This window comes from Bos grunniens, chromosome 5, assembly GCF_055505025.1.
Source record: "Bos grunniens cultivar Pamir isolate PY7600 chromosome 5, Bosgru_T2T1.0, whole genome shotgun sequence".
NCBI classification, from domain to species: domain Eukaryota; kingdom Metazoa; phylum Chordata; class Mammalia; order Artiodactyla; family Bovidae; genus Bos; species Bos grunniens.
In genome coordinates, this window is record NC_141169.1 from 115,147,935 (window position 1) to 115,171,424 (window position 23,490).

Genomic DNA, 23,490 nt, shown 5'->3' on the forward strand with positions numbered 1-23,490 from the left:
CTCCCCAGCTGCATGCCATGGGTCCTCAATTCTATGTCACCGTGCAACTGCAGATCCTGAGGGCCAACCTGACGTCCTGCTGGAGTGTCCCCAAGATTCCTCAAGCTCAACTTCTCTAAAACTAAAGTCATCATCTTCCCTTCAGCCCTGCATGAACGGTACCTCTTTCCAGAAACCTGAGTTCTCACGTCACCTCCTCACTCATTCTCCCCGCCAGGTCCTGCCAACGTTCCTTCCAAACACCTTTTTTCTCTCCCAAACACTACCAGCTATCGTCTGGATGACCCTTCTCCCATCTGTTCTCCAGACTGTAACCTGAGTGAACTTGTACAGGTTAAAATTCTTTGAACTGCAGCCAACTGTGTGTAGCTAAAATTAGTAGTGGAGTTACAGGAAGGAGACAAGCGGTGTTTCATGCAATCAAAGGAAGAACTGAAATGTCAAGACTAAGGGAAGAAAGTGACCAGACAGCCCCCAGCTTAAGCCTCTGACGCTCTTGGTTCTTTAAAAAAAAAAAAAATTCACTGATTCTGCTGCGCCGGCCTTAGCCGTGGCACATGGGCTCTTTCATTGCCATGTGCAGGATCTTTGTTGCAGGAAAAGAGGTTTTTTATTTACAGCATGCAGGAATCTAGTTCCCTGACCAGGGTTTGAACCCAGGCCCCCTGCATCGGGCACGGAGTCTTAGCCACTGGACAACCAGGGAAGTCCCTCATGGTTTTTCTTGCTGAAACACATCTTCAAGGGTTTCCACTGGGCCAGCTTGTGGTGAGGGGCCCAGCCTGACCTGAGCAGCCCAGACATGTAGCCAAGACCCACTTTGGGGATTGAGCTCCTTCCAGACCAGGAGAAATCACCTGTGCCCAGCAACCAGCCCTCCCATCCCCCCAGCAGATCATATTGGCCCTGTAATCCTGAGTATCTCTATTCAGATACAGCCCAGAGAGCCAGCTCTCTCGACCACTGCCTCCCACCCATCCAAAAACCCCTGCAGGGTCACAGTCAGCTCTTTCTAGGCTCTTCATGGCCCCTCTGAGGGTCCACCAGAGCAGCCTGCCCTTTGAGCTCACCCACCTCTGAGAATGTTCCTTTTTCATCTCTCTCAAACTGAACTCTGCAGGGCAAGGACTTACTTCCTTGTCTTGCTCAGCGGTGTGACCCAGCACCCGGTGCTGTCAAACCACTAATGCTCCTTCGATATTGGGTGACTTAATGGAAAGTTTCTTCCCTGGTAGCTCAGTCCGTAAAGAATCTGCCTGCAATGCAGGAGACTGGGCTTCCATCCTTGATTAATGGAAAAGCAACTCAATGGACATAAGTTTGAGCAAAGTCTGGGAGACAGTGAAGGACAGGGAAGCCTGGCATGTTACAGTTCATGGGGTCACAGAGTTGGACACGACCTAGCGACTGAACAACAGTGGAAAAGCAGGGGAATTCTGGGTGCAGTGGAGACATTTCTGCCTGGGGGAAGATTGTGTAAGAGAAGAGTTTGCCTGTAAGTCTGGTAGAATTATTTTCTTCTTAACAATTATTTATTTATTTATGTATATCTACTTGGCTGTGCTGGGTCTTAGTTGAAGCATGTGGGATCTAGTTCCATGACCAGAGATCAGAGTGGGTCCCCTGCAGTAGGAGCGTGGAGTCTTAGCCACTGGACCATCTGGGAAGTCCAGAATTATTTTCATTCTTATTCTGAGTACAAGATTCAGGAACTGAAGCAAACCAGTGACTTTCTCGATACACAGTTGTTACATGGAAACAGTATTATTTCATAGCCATGGATGATATGACCTCTCTGAACAGCTCTTGGAAAAATACTTTCGTTAACACGGCAAGGTTTACTTAATTCTGCTTTAAAGGTTCAAACCCCTTTTGTGCACACGCCCCCTGCTGGTCAACTGAGAATTGCTCCTGGCTCTCAAGACCTACTACCCAATGAAGCCACCTCTTTCCCCAGTCCTCCCACCCCGCATATTCTCTTTAGTTCACACCCTCAGCTCTTCCCTTCTGTGCTTCCCTGCAGCCTCTTCCCACCTCGATCATCTTCTGAACCACCCCTTAGAGTCACATCTCTAAGAACATCTCCCTTGTCACACTGTTCCTCAAAAACATTCAATGGCTCCCTAAAGCCAAATTCTTGAGCCTGGCATCCAAGATCCTTCATAATTTGGCCCTGAATCCTTTTTCTGAAATCATCTCTCATTATCCCCCGCCCCCCTCCCCCATCCAGTGTCTACTCATTCTTCAAGACACCTCAAGGATGGAGTAGGAAATGGCAACCCACTCCAGTATTCTTGCCTGGAAAATTACATGGTCAGAGGAGCCTGGCAGGCTGCAGTCCATGGGGCTGCCAAAGAGCTGGATATGCCTTATTGACTGAGCCTGCATACATGCAATGTATAATACATACTTTCTATTGCTGTGTAAAGCAATTAAAGATCTTTCTCCAAAGAAAAAAAGACACCTCAAGGAAATGACCCAGGTCACCCCACCCACTGGGGCAAGCGTTATCTATGCCACTTCTCTGGCACTGAGCCTAAGCTGTCTCTTTTATTGTTCTTACAAGAAACAGTCTGTGAACTCCTAGAGGGCAGGCCCCAGGTCTTGAAACTAAAGTGACAGCAAAAACTGTTAACTAATGCTGACATGAATGTGAGCAAACTCTGGGAGATAGTGGAGGACAGAGGAGCCTGGTGTACAGTCCATGAGGTCGCAAAGAGTCGGACCAACAACAATCGAGTCTGAACGACAACAATACGGATTGGGCACTTTTGCAATCCTCATCTTCCCTTCTTCCGATGGCTTTGTGAGCTAGATGGGGCTGAGATTTTAATCTCCACCATGCAGATGAGAAAGCAAAACTGAGTCACACAGCAAGCAAGCAGCTGAGCAGGGAGCGGGTGTGGGTCTTCTGATACCAGATTCTGTCCGTGCAGTTACCCCCTGCACTCTCCTTGGTGCACCTTCCAATTTCCCCAAACTTTTTTTTTCTTGTTTACTTTTATTTATTTGACTGTGCGGGGTCTTTAGTTGCAGCATATGGGATCTAATTCCCATACCATGATCGAATCTGGGCCCCCTGCACTGGAAGTGAGGAGTCTTAGCCTCTAGACCACCAGGGAAGTCCCCCCAAGCCTTCTGAATGGCAAGTGACAACCAGTGTCTGTTGATTTTATAAGCCTCCAATTTCAACCCCTGAATCCCACAGTGACCTGGTATTCCCCTGCCTTTTCCACAGGAGACAGCACGGGGCGTTGTGAAGAGCTGGATGAGAAGTCACGGGCACCGGGTCCCAGCGAGCCTCTGCTCTTCCCTGGCTATGTGACCTTGGGGAGTCACCTCCTCCCACCAGGAAGGACTGGGCAGCAAGCACTCTGTGTCTCTCAAGTTAGGGGCTGGCTTTTTGTCCTTGCTGCTGTTTGTTTTTAATTTAGTAGGCCCTTAAGGCTCTGTGGGAAATGTAATTTGAAAAAGTTGAAGAACTATACTGCTGTCCCCAGCTGCACCTGGGTCTACCTGGGTTTCCCCTCCCCTTACCTGCCAGTGAGGGAGGCGGCTGCATTCCTGGGCAGGGACACTGGAGGCCAGCTTCCGTCCTAAGCTGGTGCGGTGGCGGGGGAGGGGTCCTCTGCTACTGCCTCCCGACTCACAGCGCCTGCAGCACCATCTAAAGAGAAAAATGTATTTATCTGTTTCTAAGACTGAACAGGGCTTCTGCCAGCCTTGGGGAAGGAACCAATCTTTCTTAAAACCCAGCCACGTCAAAACTAGGACTTCCCTGTCTGCCTACCATGCGGGAGACCCGGGTTCAATCCCTGGGTCGGGAAGATCTCTTGGAGAAGGAAATGGCAACCCACTCCAGTATTCTTGCCATGGAAAATCCCATGGATGGAGGAACCTGGTAGGCTACAGCCATGGGGTCGCAAAGAGTTGGACACAATTGAGTGACTTCAGTCATTCACTCACGTCAAAACTAGTGAAATCCTCCATGCTAAATCATTAAAGATTCTCATAGTCTTACGTTCTTCAGTCAAAGACCAGGAACAACGCTCCCATGGGTGACAGGTGGGTGAATTGCTTGTTGCCTAGGAGAATGGCCTGGGACTTCAGGGCTTGTGGGAGGGAGGGTGTTGCTGGCTGAGGTGGGTCTGGGGAGGTGGGCTTTGCCCTGGATTGGCTGCTCTGAGGAAGGGCAGGCGATTTTGTGACCAGGTGTCTCAGTAAACCTCGTCTATGGTGGTGGTCAGTGGGGGAGCTCAGGACAGATGAGAATGGTGATTGGGGGAAGTCAGTTCTGTGGCCAGGAGAGGGTAGCGGAAGCGTGTCATCCTTTGGCTTGGGTGATGTGGATGCTGCTCTTCGGGTTCAGACGCAGTGGTGGACAGGCTCTCTCTTGATGGCTGGTCACACGGTGGCCTGGTCTCAGGCTGCCCGTCTGTGTGATTGCTTACATTCCGCAGGAGAACACCAAGCTCTGAGGGCCAGGCCCACTCCTGGCTCTCGGGGCTGGTTTTTCTTCCTCGGGGACAATGTCAGCAGACAAAACTCAGTGCATGAGGTCTCTCCAGCTAGACCAGCCTCAGGTGCCCCTGTGGAGCCCCTCCTTTATTTACTTATATGTTTGGCAGCTCCAGGTCTTTGTTGCAGCACGTGAGATCTTCGAGCTTCATCGAGGCACGTGAACAATCAGTCGTGGCACGTGGGATCTGGCCCCCCGACCAGAGGGGCAACCCAGGACCCCTGCACTGGGATCGTGGAGTCTCAGCCCCTGGACCACCTGGGAAGTCCCTGTGGGCCCCTTTTATGGTGCCTTTCTCACCCCGCACCCTCTGCCGTCGGGTCTAAGGCTTGGGACAGAAGGTGAACGGGGAAGCACAGCCCTCGCTCTGGGGCTGGGCATGTCGGAGGCCACCTGGAGCCCTGTGACAGCCCGGCCCGCGCTTCTAGCCGGAATGGGAATCGGATCCCGAAGCATGAGCTGTCTGGTGTGCTTGGCCATTACAGAGACCCTCGGCAGGAGGGAGCCCTTGAAGTCACTTCTCTGCAGCCCACCCTCACCCCTGGAGGAGCCACAGCTGCATCTGAAACATCAGAAAGGCAGCTCCTGGGGTGGGGGAGCGGGGAGGTGCTGGTGGCAGTTGGGGGAAGAGGTATGGTGTGGAATAAATGGGAGCAGGGGTGACAGAGGGGGCCAAATTCAGGAGACGGAACCCCCAAAGACTCAGTTCCCAATGAGAATGAAAAGGTGAGGGTGGAGAACGGCTCTGAATGAGACACCCGAACCAGGACAGCCCCGGGGGCACCTGGGCTTGTATCAACAGAAACGCCAGGTCAGTGCCTTTACTGTCCTTTAGGCAAGAGAGTCACCCCCAACCTACATCAGCGATTGTGTCCACAGAAACACCTTGTCTGCCTAATGAGAAACAGGAAGCAAAATCTGATGGGTGTTCCTGTTGCCCCACAGGGATCCTGAAATGCCCCAGGGCACCCCACTTGGACGTAGCTCCTGGTAAGTGACACAAAAGGACGCCCTGTGGGCACTGGCCGCTGGGCAGGGTCCCTGCAGCTGACGCTCATCTACCTCCCTGGACCACAGGAGGCTGATGGCCTGAGGCTGGGGAGACCAGGGAAGCACCTCCCCTGGCTGGCTGGAGAGGCCACCGAGCTGGAAAATGGACCTGGAGGGAGAACGCACCCTGCCAGTGTCCTGGAGGAAGGCTGACTCCGGCAGAGACGAGTCAGGTGAGTTTGGGGCTGGTGAATACCATGTATGGAGGGCTTCCAGGTTCTTCCAAGCACGGGAGGCTTTGTGGGGTGCACTGAAGAACCGCCCTGTGCTGGGGGAAATGGCCACAGGTCAGGAAAATCCTTTGGGCTAGAGGGTGCAGCCTGATTGTATGGGAGGGGGCTGAGGGCCGAGTTCAGTGGGGCTCGAGCAGTGGTCCAGGCGGGAGGTCCATTGAGGAGCCTGCCACCAGGCTTGGGGACTGCTGCGCTGGGAGCGGGGGACAGGTGGGAGGACTCCTTCTTTTTGGGCTTGAGCACCTGCTGAAAAATACTGGGGGAGCAGCCCATGCAGTAAGCAGGCAAATGATGAGTTTCCTCGGGGAAAAATCAAATAGAATCATCCTGAAATTGATCAGATGTTACGGCCTTCAGACTTTGGGACCTGTCCTTCACCCCTCAACCTTATCAAACAGAAAAAAGTAATGGGAGCCGATAAGAAAACAGAAGTTGTTAACCCAGACGATTGCAAAGGGGGACACCACGGCTGGAGGCCTGGCCCAGTGACCTCACAGTCTGTTTACAGCCTGACGGTTTTCCAAGGCCTGCTTCGGACACCACGTACTTCCTCCCCGTGAGTGTACTGGAAGTATCCAGAGGAAACATCTGCTCTAGAACATGACATCACTCATGTCACTGTCAATATTTGATATAAATATATTTAACAGGCATTTGCTCTCGCTTAGCAACCTGGTCACGGGCTCGCTGACTTCTCCCCTCAGTGAATCAACTTCCTCCACGCTCAGGCTGCGGGCTCATTCCCAGCTGGGGACTCCACCCTTTCCAAAACCAGGCAGCATAACAGAGAACCTGGATTGGAAGAACTGGTGGGTGGAAAAGCTGTGATCAGAAGTGGAGGGTGGAAGCCCCCAGCTGCGTGGAGGATTTGGCCCCCTCCTGGGGAAGAAAACGTGATCAGAGCTGGAGCAAGAACCAGCTGGGGTGGGCGGTAGCACTTTTTATTTCTGAGGCAAATAAAATCAATCCCCTTTTATCCACTAGGAAGCAAAGGTCCAAGGAACACACTAATAAATGGCAGAGCTGGGCCTCAAGCCCAGGTCTGACTCAGAGGCTCAAAGCCACACCCATCATCCACACCAGGCCTGAATGTCAGGGAATACACAAAGTACGCTGATCAATAAGCTGGGGCCATTTCAGGCTTAACGTGAACGCAGCAGACAAGTTCCTACTAATTGCAATTTGTTTGAATTTTGTACTACATTTCACTCATTCTGTATTGAAATAGGAGAAGGCAACGGCACCCCACTCCAGGCCTCTTGCCTGGAAAATCCCATGGACGGAGGAGCCTGGTGGGCTGCAGTCCATGGGGTTGCAAGAGTCGGACACGACTGAGCAACTTCACTTTCACTTTTCACTTTCATGCATTGGAGAAGGAAAGGGCAACCCACTCCAGTGCTCTTGCCTGGAAAATCCCAGGGACGGGGGAGCCTGGTGGGCTGCCGTCTATGGGGTCGCACAGAGTTGGACATGACTGGAGCGACTTAGCAGTAGCAGCAGGGGCTTCCCTGGTGGCTCAGTAATGAAGAATCTGCATGCAATACGGGGGATGCAGGAGATGCAGATTTGATTCCTGGGTAGGGAAGATCCCCTGGAGGAAATGGCAACCTGCTCCAGTATTCTTGCGTGGAAAATCCCACAGAGGAGCCTGGCGGGCTACGTATAGTCGTCCATGAGGTTGCAAAGAATCGGACATGACTGAGCGAGTGAGCACACAGTACACATATTGAACTGCTGCTGCTACTGCTAAGTCACTTCAGTCATGTCTGACTCTGTGTGACCCCATAGACAGCAGTCCACCAGGCTCCTCCGTCCCTGGGATTCTCCAGGCAAGAACACTGGAGTGGGTTGCCATTTCCTTCTCCAATGCATGAAAGTGAAAAGTGAAAGTGAAGTCGCTCAGTCATATCTGACTCTTAGCGACGCATGGACTGCAGCCTACCAGGCTTCTCTGTCCATGGGATTTTCCAGGCAAGAGTACTGGAGTGGAGTGCCATTGCCTTCTCCACATATTGAACTAGATCCATGTTTTATATTCTTTTTAAAAATTATTTTATTTTTGGCTGCGCTAGGTCTTCACTGGTGCTCTTTGGCTTTCTCTAGTTGCAGCGAGAGGGGGGCTACTCTGTCGTTGCAGTGCCTGGGTCTCTCATTGCAGCGGCTTCTCTTATTGCAGGGCAAGGGCCCTAGGGCACACAGGCTTCAGCAGTTGCCCCGTGGCACATGAGATCCTCCCGGACCAGGAATCGAACCCATGTCCCCTGCATTGGCAGGCGGATTCCTATTCACTGAACCACCAGGGAAGAAGACCTCTGTGTCCTTGGCACAATTACATAACAAGAAAATCTTATCCCTAACGTTGTAATGGCACATAGGTGGGGAGTTGAAAGAGAAACTCAGGACAATGAGTGAAGCATTAGTGAGCAGGTGTCAAACGTGACAATAAAATGTTCTAATAAGAGAACACCCCCAAGGGTGATTCAGACGCATCGATCGCTCTACAGAGGTACGTGGGTTGCCTCCCTGTATTTCTCCGTGGGTCACGGGAGTCCAGGCTGGCTTGCTGTAAACATATTGTGTCAAGAGCTTATCCTGCCGCCAGTGACTTGCCAGCTGCACTTACCTCTGCGTCTGCGGCAAGCCCGGAGGCTGATGTCATGTAAGCCACATGGCGGGAATTGTCTGGGCTTATCTGACCGACAGGCTCACCTACAAAACCCAGTGCGTCTCCTCAGAGCACCGAGACAAGGGCCTTTGTAATGATAAATGCTGAGGTGCTAATATTTCTAGTTGCCTGTTTTCCTCTAGATCACAGTCGAGTTGAGAGGAATGAAACCAAAGTAGTTGTCAGATTAAATACTTTGCTTTCTCACAGCAGCATGGTTCTGTAAGATACTCAGGTTTGGGTTTGGGTTTTAACTTAGTGCCAAATTTTAAAAATGTGACCTACCTTATAATAAACTAAATCACATTCTGAAGCTTTTCCTTTCTGTCCAAAGGGCTCATCTTATACATTCGTGAATTAGTTATTCAGCCCTAATGAAATAGATTGTGATACTGTGATTTTTAGGAAATATGTATTTGGTCTCCATCTCCTTTCCCAGCATACAAAACCTTTGTAATGTTCTTTCTAAGAGCTAAGGGACATGTGTTATATTTAGTTTTGTTTCCAGTTCCTGAAACTGCTACAGAGCAGAAAGGTGAAATGCGTATCTTTTGTTATTCCTAACAAGTCCCTTTCAAGCAAACCAGAGTTTGTGCTACGACTGGTGGCTGGGGCTCCTGGATGGCCTTGGATGTGAACTGGCTGCCTGGGGAACCAAGGCGTACCCCTCAATCTCCGAGGAAGAGAGGGGGCTGGAGGTGGAGTCAGTCGCCAATGGCCAGTGATTTAATTAATCATTGCCATGCACTGGGGCTTCCCAGGTGGCACGAGTGGTAAAGAACTCGCCTGCCAATGCAGGAGACATAAGAGACGCGGGGTTGATCCCTGGTTCAGGAAGATCCCCTGGAGGAAGACATGGCAACTCACTCCAGTATTCTTGCCTGGAGAATCTCATGGACAGAGGAGCCTGAGGGCTAACAGTTAATAGGGTTGCCAAGAGTGAGACATGACTGAAGCGACTTAGCATGCACGCAGGCATGCCTATGTAATAAGGCTTCCATAAATAGCCCCAGACTATGGAATTGGAAGAGCTTTCAGGCTGCTGAGCACATGGATGCGTTGGGAGGGTGATGCTCCCAGAGCGAGCACGGGAGCTTGGTGCCCCTTCATCCATACGTTGCCCCGTGCATCTCTGCCATCTGGCTTTTCCTCAGTTGCACCCTTTATGTAAACTGGCAATGGAGTAGGTAAACTGTTCCCCTGAATTTTGCAAGCCCCATTCACAAATTAATTGAACCCAAGGATAGGGTTGTGGGAACCTCCGACTTGGAGCCAGTTGGTAGGAAGCAGTTAACAACTGGAATTGTGATTGGTGCCTGAAGTTGTGAGTGTGGCAGGCAGTCTTGTAGAGTTGAGCCCTTACCTGTGGGATCTGACTCCATCTCCAGGTGTCCGAACAGAGTTAACCGCAGGACAGTGGTACCCACCCTTTTTGGCACCAGGGACCCGTTTCATGGAAGACAGTTTTTCCACGGACCAGGGGGTGAGGGGTGGTTTTGGGTTGACTCAAGGGCATTATGCTTATTGTGCACTTTATTTCTATTATTATTACATCAGACCCACCTCAAATCATCAGGCATTCGATCCTGGAGGTTGGGGAACCCCTGCCTCCAGGGGTAGGACATCTGGGGCCACAGCAGAATTGCTTGGTGTAGGAAAAATCCTGATAGCCTGGAGCCAGAAGTATGGTGAGGATGGGAGTGACAGAGAAACAGGGACGTTCCCCCAATAACAGACTTCCTTAACCTTTCAAAGAAGTGCCTTTATTTATTTACAGGGTTTAGGAAAGGGAAAAAAAAAAGGTCTAGAAAAAGGAAATTCCAAAATAGGTGTCCTCGGCAAGGGTTGGGCGCAGTGACAGGTTTTGACCGGGTCCAGGCTGTAAGTCTCGGTCTTGCCGGTGGTTACTTCCAGGTGGTGAGGACGGTCCTCCCGGCATCTCTCAATCGGCTCCCTTTGGGCCCCAGCGACTGGCCTGGCCGACTTCTCAGCTCTCGTTCAGCCCCGTCACCCTGCGCCAGCTCCTCGTCATACCTAGAGACAGAGGGCCATCTCCAGGGTTCCCGCGGCGTCGCCATGGCAACCAGAGAAGCAGCCTGCAACTCACCTGCCCAGCAGGTGGCCTTGGCAGCCCACCAAGGGCCATCCCAGGCCACAGAACACACGAGCACAACCTTGTTAAACTGTCACTGTGGATGGGTCCCACACCCTGCAGTTGATGTTTTCATACAGGCCACCAGACAGGGTCTGGCAATGGCCACAGGGAAAGGCATGACGTACCAGGGTAGCCAAGGAGACAAGCGATGTCTGAAAATACATTACACTCAGCACCTCGCTCAGCATCTGTGAGGCGAGGATGACTAACCCTGGTCCAGACAGGGCACGGGGTGTGAGTGACCAGCCCAGGAGGCGGCAGCCAGGACAGGGAGAGGCCAGTTTCACCTCCACCAGCCATGACCTACCCACCCCTCCCCATCAACGCTCCTGCATCGGGCTTGTGCAGTGCTAAAGCACAGCCTGGGGGGGACGTACAGCTGGCGCTATTAAACCAGAAAGAACCTAGAACCTCAGCGACCCTGACCATAAGGCATCTGGTGACCTTTTCTTGCTGGGGTGGGGCCCCCACGAGAGGGGTGAAATCCACAGGCCCTGTTTCGGGCCCTGGCACTGCGGACCTCCATGGACAGGGTCTCCTATCCCTCCTGGGGCTTCCATCACCCTCCTGACTCAGATCCGTAGGCATCATGAGTCCCACTTCCTGTTGGAGGAAATTGGGGCTCAGAGAGGTTTATTCAGTGGGCTAAGGTCACACAGCTGGTACGTGGCAGAGGTAGGGTTAAATAAAACCCAGGACTTCAGATTCTTGGAGAAGGAAATGGCAACCCACTCCAGTATTCTTGCCTGGAAAATCCCATGGATGGAGGAGCCTGGCAGGCTACAGTCCCTGGGGTTGCAAAGAGTCGGACATGACTGAGCAACTTCACTTCACTTAGGATTCTTAATTTGGAACTTTTTACCCTGCGGCTCAGAGTGTGAAGCTTCTGTTCACTGTTCTAATGTGTGTGTGGGTGTCACTGCTGACCACACCCTGGCTGAGCACCCACCAAGATGTCCACATCAAATGCGAAAGGTACTAAGATGCTCAGTGATGTTTCACTAACTACGTTCTGCTGACCTCTGGAAGAGGGCGTGTTTCCATTAAAGCTTATTCCCAGGATCACCATGTGTGGGTTGAGGGTGGGCTGGGCTAGAGATTTCTGAGGATGAAGGATGCATTTTCCACACTGGGGGTGAAAGAGGAGGGTGGGGAGGAGGGAGGCCAGAAGAGTGTCATCTTCACAGCAGACACAACGAGGTTTCCCTCTGCCAGACATAGGGAGGTCAGACCACAACCTGTGGGTCCCTCCTGTTCCTGTCTCCCTAAGGAGAGACGATGTGGGGCAGAGGACTCCCCAGGGATGCTGGTGGATCCGCCTGGGTGTGGGGGGGTCTCCCAGGAGGCACACTGGCCTCTCTTCCCGCCAGGGACTCCTGCTCATACGTTATCAGTCTATTTGCTTGTGTCGTGTCTACCTTACTGACCAAAGGGCTGGAGTGACCACCCCCTCTGTCTGGCTCATCCCCAGCACCCCTCTTGTGGGGAGCGTGTGTGCAGTAAGAACCTGCTGAACAAGCAGAGGGGAGACACACAGGTGGGCTTCCAGTTTCCCTGGGCATTGGTGCTGGTCTGTGCAGCTTAAACACCAACGGAAATGAGCGCTTGGTGAGCAGCTGCCATCTGGGACGGGTGACTCCTGTGGGTGGTGTGCCCAATGACGGGGCGAGCTTGGAGGAGGGTCAAAGACCAGATGGCCCTTCTCAGGCCCCTCCTGGGCTGGCGGGCTGCTCTCTGGGGCTTTTCACAGGCAGGATCCACTCACAGGGGTCAGAATAGTCATTTTTAGAAGACTGTAAAAGCAGACCCGGCATCTTCTGAACTGGGCCCTGGACGGAGCAGATGCAAAGTGCCAGGCCCTGCAGCTCCGAGGCCGGGATGGAGAGCTGGGACAGCAGCAAGAGTGTCTACATCCAGGTGGCACACCAGGGTTGTGGCCACGGGCAAGTGAGCCGGCCCCCGCTGGGACCCCTGAAGGGCTCTTGAGGGCACCCAGTGGAATGCAGAGTGCCTGGCATGGCAGGACAGGACGGAGCCGGTGATGTCGGGGGCCTGTCCGCCCCCCTTTCCCAGACCCATCCTCCCCGATCCCCCAGCACCTCGGCTGCAAGCCCACAGAGACTGACGGGTCACTGAAGCACTGGGGAGCAAGCCCTGACTGGAAGGACCCAGCACCGTAGGCTCTGCACTGGAACCCCTTCTTAGTTCTTCACCTGGCGGGAGGGTAGCCCAATGCATTGCAAGGAAGGCCACCTTTTTGTCTCTCCAACTGGAAGCACTGAGGCTTCTGACCATGCGTCTTACTGGAAACGGGGCGTCTGCCCACACCCTCAAGGGGGCAATGGGTTGATGGCGGGCAAAGGGCCCCACAGGCTCCCTAGAACACACTTCCCCGACCTCCCCAGCACCCTCAGCTCGATGAAGGGGGGCTCACCCAGGGCCCCCTCCCTGTCTCAGGGCTGTCAGGACGGACCCCACAAGGCCCTGCATCGTGGTTGTCACCCTGCACTGCCCACAGTGCCAATCCCGGGAGGTTCTGGACGTGCCCCCACCCGGCCCCACCCCCAAACTCTTCCTCTGTACCAAGGACTCTCTGTCCGTTGTTAGCAATGGACAGAGCCTCCCCCATCCTCCGCCTTGTCCTGGAAGGTCCCCGTCACCTTCCTGCTCTGAACCTGGCTTCCCCTCCCGCCCCTCGAGTGGGCCTGTCTTCTCTCCCACTGACCATGCCCCTGGGTCTACAGGGGAACCCCCTCTCCCCCCGCAACTTCTCTCCAAAACCTCCTTCCCAGGTCAGCAGAGTCCACCAGCCTTCCCTGCCGTGTCGGTCACCTCTAATCCTCCAGGTCACTGACCCTAATTCCTTAAGATTCAGGCTCTCAACTCACTGCTGCTGGTGACCTGAGTGACCAAACAGATGAGACCCTGATCCCCTAACCTACTGCCCTCTCCGATGACCTCCACCCCAGCTCAGCCCCACCTCTGGGGCACCCAACTGACCACGTCACGTTCGGTGACCGCACCCCTTGCGAAACTTCAGCCGCCAGCCACAGCCTGACCTATGCCCCTTGACCTCTGCCCCTTCTCTTCCCAGCTCAGTGTCTGACAGCCCCCTGCCCGCCCTCTCCCTGTCCTCAGCTGCTCAGACCTGCTGCTTCCCTGTCCTGCCCCCTCACCTGGTGAGCACCCCACCCAGGGCACTTCCATGCTCTGCCTACCCTATGCCTCATCTGGATAGCAGACGTGCTGGAAGATACAACCAACCAGCCAGCTGGTCACCCTTCAGGCTTGTGACCACCCTGCCCAGGCCCCTAGTGCTGCTCTCATGGACTCACCTCCTGTGCTCCTGGGGCTGCACACTTACATCCACACAGCAGCGGCGCTACCCACCAGGGTATCGGAGCACGGGTGTAAAGTTCACAACTATTTCTTCACTCTTTTCAAATGTTAAGTGAGGGGCTTCCTCGGTGGCTTAGCGGTGGAGAATCTGCCTGCCAATGCCGGGAACGCGGGTTCGACCCCTGCCCCAGGAAGATCCCACATGCCACGGGGCAACTAAGCCCATGGGCCACAACCATGGAGACCGAGCCCTAGAGCCCGGGAGCTGTAGCCACTGAGCCCACGAGCCACGACTACTGAATCCCGAGCACCCCAGAGCCTGTGCTCCCCAAGAGAAGCCACCACAGTGCGAAGCCCGAGCACCCTGCAGCTGGAGAGTGGCCCCCACGTGCAACTGAGAAAAGCCCGCTCAGCAGTAAGGATCCAGCACAGCCATACGTAAATAAAAGTATTTTTTTAAAAATTAAAGAAATGAAATTGTTAAATGTATGTTTAGACTTCACAGAAATAGTTAATGCGATCCTAACAGCTTCAGTCCTTGGGCTTGAGTGCTATTTCCCTCTTTTCTTAGGCCCCCTTCCCCAGCCCACACCTTCTGCGGCAGTGGTGCCCATGACAACCCCCTACGGAGTGTTCCTCTACACTTCCTGCCCTGTCCACTCTCGGACCAGCCGCCACATGCGGAAATGCCAGCCACACCGGGGGAGGGGGCATGGCGACCACCGCCGGTGTCACACGGATCACACTGCACACCCTTCCTGCAGCTCCTCCCCTGGCCTTCTGGCCCCAGCACGGCCCCACCTGAGTCCTTCCAACGTCCACTCACCCTTCCACCTTGAGAATGAGTCGGACCCGCTCAGCCACTGCCCTTCTGATGGGTTCTCACTTTCCCCCACTTTATGGCACTATCAGGGGCCACGTAACCCTCCGAGCCTTTGTTTCCATATGTGTGTAAAACGGAGCCAGTGACGACCTTCACCTCACAAGGCTGCTGGGAAACGAGCTGTGACGACGGGGGTCAGGCCCTAAATGCTGTGTGCCCTCCTCTCAGCTGTATTATCCCCATCGAAAGGTGTGCACCAGGTTCCCTTGGGGCTCAGGCAGTAAAGAACCCGCCTGCAATGCAGGAGACCCAGGTTCAAATTCTGGGTAGGGAAGATCTCCTGGGGAAGGGAATGGTAAAACACTCCAGTACTCTTGCCTGGAGAATCCCCTGGACAGAGGAGCCTGGTGGGCTACTGTCCACAGGGTCTCAAAGAGTTGGGCACGACTGAGCGAGTAACACTTTCAAAGGTGTGCAGACTGAGCTCCTCAGTGTCACACGGGTCTCAGGGGTGGGCCAGGCGTGGCCGGTCACTGCTCCATGGTGAGTGACTAGCTCCGCCCTGACAGCTCGCCTGGCCAGTGCTCTAATATTTCCCATGCACTAGACTGAGACTGGACAGAGGCCTGGTTCAGCACCCAGCACTCATCGGCAACAAGGCCTTTCCCACAACGTCAAAAGGCAACATACTCTACCCGATAAGGCGAGTTCACATGCGCCTAGAACATCCGGGTTGGGCCCTGGCACACCCCCTACCCCACGCCCCAATCTGACATTCACGCAGCCAGCGGCACAGACCCACAAACTCACAGGATTTCATAATTGCCGAGGACTTCCTTTGGGGGTGACTTGTTCCATTTACAGTCTGGAATTTCACCGTTAGGGACCGCGATGTTGAGGGTGTCATTGATCAGATTGTACTTAAGGATTCGGTCGTTGGCAGTGCTGGAGGTGAGGGACGGGGATGCGTTTACCTGCAAGAGGGGAGGAGACAGACCACACCCTTCAGCTGGGCCACCTACCCACCCTGGAGCGCGGGTGAGCAGGGCCGACGCGAACACTGGCCACCCCACAGCGCAGGTAAGGAGGTTGCTTTACACTGTCATACCTAACACCTTCAGGAAGCACTTTCTGATCTATTTCCTTAGGTGGAATGTAACTTAGGGAATTCTCTGGCAGTCCAGTGGTTAGGACCTGGCACTTTCATGGCTGGGATCCCAGGTCAGGGAACTAAGATCCCACAAGCTGTGCGGCTCGGCCAAAAAAAAGAAAATAATAATCATAATACTATTTAAAGAGGATTAGGAACAGAACCTACAAATCAGTCACCACACAAATAAAAATCTTAGGTCAACGTCCACCACAAACATAACTTCAGTGTCTACCTGTGTGGTGAGCTCCACCCTCAGCATGGAGAGCTGCCCAGAGCTTTGCTGGAATCAGTGACCCAGTGACCCTGACCAAGCAGCATCGCAGGCTGAAGTAAAAGGAAGTGCACCCATGCGCTGCCTGACCAGCAAAGCAACATTCTGAGCAGAGAAGAAGCCTGTCCAGCAAGTGGAAAGTTAGTTCCAGAGGCCTCTGGGAAGGTAAGCAAAGTCACCAAGCACAGACATTCACTCTGCGGAGAGTCCCACGGGCCCTCGGTCAGCGCCTATTGACTCTTACTTTGCATACAGCTGTAACGACCTTGGCGGGCTGCTTTCTCAGGCCTGGGAGGGAAGAGGCAGCAAATCTGAAAGTCGTTCAGGTTCCTCCCCCGAATGGTTAGACCATGTGTCTGTGCTGCCAGCGAGGCAGCTGATGTGTACAGTGGCAGGGGAGGTACAGACCTCGGGTACCCTGGAAATTACCACTGTGCTTTATCAGGCCATCCTGCGATTCTCATTACAAACAGGCTACAGTTCAGATCTGTTATATTATCTTAGCAATAACCTTCACGTTGAGATTCTAGTTCATCAAGGAAAAATTGACTTCCATTGAAGTTACATAAAATGGAGAAACTTCATGTAGACGGAAATGAGTTTGAGCAAGCTCTGGGAGTTGGTGATGGACAGGGAAGCCTGGCATGCTGCAGTCCATGGGGTCACAAAGAGTCAGACACGACTGAGCGACTGAAATGAAGATGGAGGAAAAGAAAATATAAATTATTTTATGTCTGTAGATAAGACTGACTTAACTATTTTTCTGCAGGTGTGTTAAAGTTGCTTCAGTCCGACTCTTTGTGATCCCGTGGATTGTAGCCCGCCAGGCTCCTCTGTCTGTGGGATTCTCCAGGCAAGAATACTGGAGTGGGTAGCCATGCCCTCCTCCAGGGGATCTTCCCAAACCAGGGATCAAACCCGCCCCTCTTACATCTCCTGCACTGGCAGGCAAGATCTTTACCACTAGCGCCACCTGGGAAGCCCCGCTATCTCTCTACATGTACATATGTCTACACACACACACACACACACAACACACATACCACTTTCTCTTATAACCTGGCTCTCCTGGCAGCTTCTCGGGAGGTCCTCACTTTCCCTGCACGGACCACTCACGATGACTTGCTCTGGAGACTCGGCTTTGGCTGGAAACAGCCTGAGCTAAAGGGCATGAGCTGCACCCACCTGGTGGGTCACACAAGGCTCACACAAGGAGATGAGTGGGCAGAGCGGACGCCTGCCCTCTCACTGCCCGCCCGGCCCCATGCCCCTCTCCCTGGCAGCAGAGCAAAGCAGGACCACCCAGCAAGGTGGGCTCTGTGTCTGGGTCTTGATGGACATGCCAGCCCCTCCCCTACCACCGCTGTCATCAGGAAAAGGGCACACACACCCCCCCTCTTTCTAGAACAGCCATCACTACATCCTGTCTGCGCCTTCAGATGGGCAGATAAGTCCACTTCCAAACTATGCCTTTGTCCCCAGAGTATGGTGTTCCTTATCTCTGGACAGAACACCGTTGCCTCCCAGGACTTCCGGGGCTGTGAGCGCCCTTCCTGAACGGGAATAGTGTCCCCCAAGAGGATGTTTGGGGCCTCCAGAGCTGGACTCACCCGGAAGGACCCATCTGGAAGGGGGACAAAAATTAAAAAAAAAATAAAGTACTTCTGGGGAATTCCCTGGTGGCCCAGTGGTTAGGACTCCGAGCTTCCACAGGTTCGACCCCTGGTCAGGAACGAAGATCCCTGCAAGCTGCACAGTATGGTCGAAAAAAACAAACAAACCCCAAAATGGAAGTGGAACCACAGGCTCTGGCACTGTGGGCTGGGCTTGCAGGAGGTGGTTGACGGCAGTGTGCACATTTCCCAGCCATCAGGAAACCCTCAGTCCTGAGCATCTGTCCTTATCCTTCTGCCCTCGTCTCCACCCATCCTGGCCTGGGGCCTCATATTTGGGGCCAGGCAGGAGCGCAGGGAGGCGTGAGGTGACCAGGCGCAAGGTCATGGGACACGGGTACCTCGATCAGCCAGGGCTTCAGCTTGTCATCGATGATGATGTCGTAGCCGTAGCACTCGAAGCAGTGCTTGTCGTTGTTCATCACGGGCTGCGGGGAGAGGACCGTGGTTAGAGCCAGCGTCGGGGGGCCCGGCTGAGACCCCTGACATTGTGGACACGTGGCATGTCACGGCAGCAGGGCCCTGCGCGTGGGACCAGCGGCTGAGACCAGCGGCTCTCTGCCTCCCTCTTCTCTGCCTCGCTCCCTCTCCCTGCTCCTCCCGTGGGGCTCCAGGGTGGACATTCCCCTCAACCTCAGATAGGGCATTCGGGAAGCAACCACTATGTCTCATTCATCAGAGGCTCAACAACCAGCAATGAAGGTCTCCACCAGCACAAGACTGTCCTGACACACACACACACGCACACACACAGACACACACACACTCGCACACACACACACATACATGCATGCAGACACATGCACATGCACACACACACAGACACACACACACATATACACACATGCATGGACACACACATACACGCACACACACACTATACTCACATGTACACATACACACAGACACACACAGATGCACACATGCACACACATACACACGTGCATGCAAACACACACATATACCCACACGCACACATACAGAGACACAGACACACACAGACATACACACGCACACATGCATGCACACACAGACACACACACACACACATATACACACAGACATGCACGCACACACGCACAGGGCCCACCAGGCTGCCAGTCCCTTCACAGACCCCTTGGGATGCAGCTTATGAACCTCTGTTCTCTGTGACTAAAGTCAAATCCGTTTACTTAACATTTTTGGATCCTCTTCTCAGTTTTTAATTTCACTTCATAAACTATTCTCCAAGTGTATAAAAAGCCCACCAGCTGCTTGCTTACAACACAGACTCCATGCTGCCTGAATGAGACCCTGTGGGAGAAGGCCAGCAAACAGTGGTGCTCCCCGGGGTTGTCTCTGCACCGCACAGCGAGGGAGAAACACAGACACGACCGTGAGGACCCTGAGGGCTTCTTATGTGGCAGTGGGTGCCTGGACTCTACTTAGTACGCTCGATTCAGAACAGGAAACGAAGCCCAGTGCAGCCCCACTTGGAGGAGAACCAGGCTGGGGGGCGGGCTGTTTCATCACATGGAAATCTAGTGGAACCACTGCCTTTCCACTGAATTCTGGTGTCCTGACCCGGATACTGCCCACACCACAGTCACAAAAAGCCTCTGCAGAATAGGAAGTCACAACCCTCTGTCATCTCCCAGACCCGCTGTCTCTGGCCCTCTGAGCATCCTGCCCCCAAGCTGTGGCTTCCAGCTTCTCCATCATGTCCCATGTCCTGTGTCCTGGGTCTGGGTCCCCCTGCGTGGTCCTTGCCCCCGCACCATGCCCTTCTCACAAGGTACTGCAGCCGCCCGTGTCCCTATCTCTCCCCTAAATTCCCGGAAGGCAACACACTTGGTAAAAACAAGGAGACATCCTAAATGAATGAAAATGGAATAAATGAATCCCTGCTCCCCAGATCCTCAGAGCCTTGGAAATGCCACAGCTTTTCAGCTCTGGAGCCCAAAGTGCAGGAGGAGACCCTCAGGCATCTGAGGATCCCTGTGCCAGGGGAGCCGGCTGACCACCTGGGGCCAGGGCACAGGCGTTCTTGATGAGACAGCCAACGATTTCTCAGAGCTCTGCCAGCCAGGGGGACTGAAGCCAGCCAGGAAGGAGGTGGAGGAAGCTGGTTAACCAGGCACTAAGGCGCCCGCATCACCTGTGTTACAGCCTGGCTTGAAATCTGAGTCCAGGACTCCACACACATCCCCACTGTGACCCCCACCCAAGTGTCGAAGTTCAAGACATGGCTTCCGAGGGGTAAGAGACGTGGAGCACGGCCCCTGAGATGTCTTTCTCCAACAGTGGGAGAGTAAGGTCTTCCCTCGCCCCCGTTCTTTTTCTCCCCTGTCGAGTCCCCCCTGTGAGCCCGAGACGCAGACAGGAGGAGCTGGCAGGGCTCTGGAGCGCTTGGTGAAACAGGAAGAGCTCGATTCAAGACACGGGAAAGCCAAGGTGTCCACCAGAAGCACCATTTTCCATCCATAATTTTCTTTACCAGGCTGTTTCAACAAAGCTTTCCACACATGGGCAAACAGTATAAACTGTCATTTTCCGAGATAAAATGGGAGTCGGGGGTCCTCCCTGGTGGTCCAGCAGTCCTCCCAATGCAGGCAGCCCGGGATCGATCCCCGGTCAGGGAACGAGAGCCCATGTGCCGCAACTAAAAGATCTTGCCTGAGGCCGCTAACACCCAGCCCAGCCAAACAGATACATTTTGCTTAAAAAAAAAAAAATGAGAGAGGGGATTCCCTGGCGGTCCAGTAGTAAGGACTCCGTGCTTTCACTGCTGTGGGCCTGGGTTCAGTCCCTGGTTGGAGAACTAAGATCTCACGGGTCCTGTGCCCTGGCCAAAAAAAAAAAAGAACAGAACGGGGGCGGGGGAAGACCTTACTCTTCCACTGAGAAGATTGCACATATGTATTTTCACACATATCCACCTCGCTGCCAAGCCCATATCACACTTCCTCCAAGAGCTCATCTCCCCACGTTTCCGAGCCCGGGGAGTGAAGCTCTGTCCGCGGCCCCTCAACCCCCGGTGTGTGGGCGCGTACTCGCCTGCCCACCAGCTTCTGCACTAGAATGAGCAGCCTGCGCGCTGGTGCTGCAAGGTGTATTCTTTACTTTTCCTTGGAAAACAGATGCGCACCTGCTTTAGGACAGTAAAACAAAACACAAAAACTCCAAACCAGCCAACAGATAGGAGACATGAGTGAAAAGAAGAGGGGACTCTCACCCGCCCTAAATGTCTATGAAACAGCAGAGCAGGAGGCCTAAAAACAAGGAGGCTGCTGAAAAGTCTATCTCCAAAGCTTCAGCTTGTGACAAAGGCTCACTGTCCACTCAGGGGGAACAGAAGAGCCAGGGGTGATGGACGTCAAGGGGACCTGGCCCGTCTGGGGAGGTCCCAAGGCCGTGGCTGCAGGAGGTAAGGCCATAAAGACCGGTGTTTTTAGCGAAAGAGCCACAAGTACCCCCCAATCCCAAACCATTCCCGGGTTTGCGCTGTCTCCTCGCTCTCTCTGCTCCTAGGGCTCCCGCCCACCCCCGCAGCCCCCCGCAGGGCTCACCGCCACGGCCTTCAGGGACTGCACGATGATCCAGTGGATCTCGTCGAACAGCTTGCTGGTCACCTCCTTGCCTCGGGTGCTCTCCAGGTACAGCCGCAGGTTGTTCACGGTCCACTTGCCCCCGTGGATGTGGTTGTAGTCCTCCTGGTCACGGAAATGAGGGGGTGGGGTGCGGGGCAGGCAAGGCACCCAGGGGAACCCAGCGCTTGTTCTCACCCTTGAGCATTTCCTGGGGCCCTCCCCTGTGGGGGGCGGGCACATAGGGACAAGGCACATGGGCTGTGCCCCTTGGGGATCTGGGATGCATGTTCTTAAAACACAGTCATCCCTGGGTATCCGCAGGGGACAGGTTCCAGGGCTCACTCAGAATCCAAAATCCCTGGATGCCTAAATCCCTTACACGAAACAGCACAGCATTTGCACATAACCTACATACATCCTCCCATCTCCGTGTCCTTTAAATCACCTCTAGATTACACATCGGGCTTCCCTGGTGGCTCAGGGGTAAAGAGTCCACCTGCCAAGGCAGGAGACACGGATTTGGTCCTTGGGAAGATCCCCTGGAGAAGGAAATGGCTACACAGTCCAGTATTCTTGCCTGGGAAATCCCCCGGACAGAGGAGCTTGGTGGGCTATACAGTCCATAGGGTTGAAAAGAGTCAGACATGACTAACAACAACATCCCTAAGAGAAATCATAGGAAAAACTAGGCCAACTGTCCAGAAGTACCTTTCCTTTTCCAGGCACAGATTCTTTGTACCATCGAGAAAAATGTGCTTACTTAAAAAAAAATTCTAGAGGCCTGTTTTGCACTTTATGCAAAACACTGACATATGCACAGATATATACAACACGAGTACACATCTGTTTGGGGGCCTGTAGGAACGTTATTTTATCAGAATGATCTCACAGCACTGTTTTCCTATCAACTTGCAAAACTGTGCATTTCAGGACCTGGCCCTGGTCTCTGATCTCCTTCTCTTGCTCATCTTCCACCATGGGAAACCCTCCAGCAGTCAGGATGAATCTAGCCTCCTGGCGGGCACTCCCAGGGCAGCTCCGAGGTCTCCTGACCTTCAGTTACAGGCAGTCCTTTGCAGTCGGCCCCTCTGGCTGGATTCTGAGCCTCCCAAGAGCAGGGACTGTCTTGCCACCCTGGTACGGAGTGCAGGGTGGCACTCTGCACCCAGGGGCCCCCGGTGGACACGTAGACACACTGCCTCATTCGCAGCCTTTCTGTGTTCCATGTAACATCAGTTCTCTCTGCAGTGCTAAACTAGAGCCACACAAGGCTGAAACCGAGGTTTCTTGGAGTAAGCACTTTTTTACGTTAAAAAGCAAAGCATTGACAATTAGGATCAATGTGGCAAGTACTGCTGCGTCTGGACGTGGAGAGACGCCAGACTGACTGTACTGCCTCCACTCTCTTCTTCTGCCATTTTAAACGAATGGTTTCTGGGGACCTCCCTGGCAGTCCAGTGGTTAAGACTGTGTGCTTCCACTGAAAGGGATGCAGGTTCGACCCCTGGTCGGGAACTAAGATCCCACATGCCAGGTGGTGGAGCCAAAAGAAAAAGAATCATTTCTGTTCCTTATTGACGGAAATAGTGACCTAGTGACTGATGTCCTGAGAAGGCTCATCAGATGAGACCACCCTCCCAATTTCAGTCTGGCACCCCCAGGTCGAGGCATCTTTGTAGGTCAGCCACTGTGCACTGTCCTAGGACATAAAACGGACAAGAGGTCAGTCACTGTCATTCCCCAGCTCCGCCCAGACCTCAGGGAACGTGCTACTTGGCTATGAAGGGTCTGTCGTTGCTTAGCTGTCCCCCAGATGCTCGTAAGTTCTGTGCTGTGTCACTTGAAAGGTCACTTTCCCCTTCTTGTGAGTATGACATCTCGGCCATGTCACCCCACCTCCTCTGTGAACCTTGTAACGATGCTGCTCTTGGAAAAACCTGATGGGCAAGTGACGTGGGGTCGGCCTCACATGGAAGCCACTTGCCACCCTCAGGGACAGGTGGCCGTGGTCACATCATTTCACGACCAGCAAGGTAAAAA

The 23,490-nt window shown here is 53.6% G+C and overlaps 1 protein-coding gene and 1 long non-coding RNA gene across 15 annotated transcripts in view; one reads left to right on the plus strand and one right to left on the minus strand.

Annotated features, from left to right (window-relative positions):
- The first annotated feature begins 4,721 nt into the window (after positions 1-4,721).
- LOC147373205 (uncharacterized) lies at positions 4,722-11,684 on the plus strand. 5 transcript variants are annotated; one of them, XR_015164612.1, is made up of 5 exons: positions 4,722-4,860; positions 5,465-5,509; positions 5,597-5,742; positions 6,201-6,358; positions 7,979-8,787. It is a non-coding gene; the product is annotated as an uncharacterized LOC147373205 (long non-coding RNA). The 5 variants fall into 5 exon arrangements; XR_015164613.1 differs by lacking the exon at positions 4,722-4,860 and adding an exon at positions 5,195-5,330; XR_015164610.1 differs by lacking the exons at positions 4,722-4,860; positions 7,979-8,787 and adding an exon at positions 10,382-11,050 and having other exon boundaries at positions 5,372-5,509.
- TTLL1 (TTL family tubulin polyglutamylase complex subunit L1) overlaps positions 10,209-23,490 on the minus strand; it is a 35,210-nt gene continuing 21,928 nt past the window's right edge. For 7 of the 10 annotated variants that reach the window (XM_086403164.1, XM_086403165.1, XM_086403160.1 and 4 more), the window contains 4 exons: positions 21,430-21,573; positions 18,223-18,309; positions 15,595-15,758; positions 10,209-10,501 (listed from right to left, as the gene is read on the minus strand). In XM_086403164.1, coding sequence (XP_086259290.1) covers positions 10,372-10,501; positions 15,595-15,758; positions 18,223-18,309; positions 21,430-21,573 — 525 coding nt within the window. In that variant the 3' untranslated portion in view covers positions 10,209-10,371. Of the gene's footprint in view, positions 10,502-15,594; positions 15,759-15,892; positions 18,310-21,429; positions 21,574-23,490 lie in introns of all 10 variants that reach the window. The other 3 variants (XM_086403168.1, XM_086403167.1, XR_015164608.1) reach the window with 2 other exon arrangements.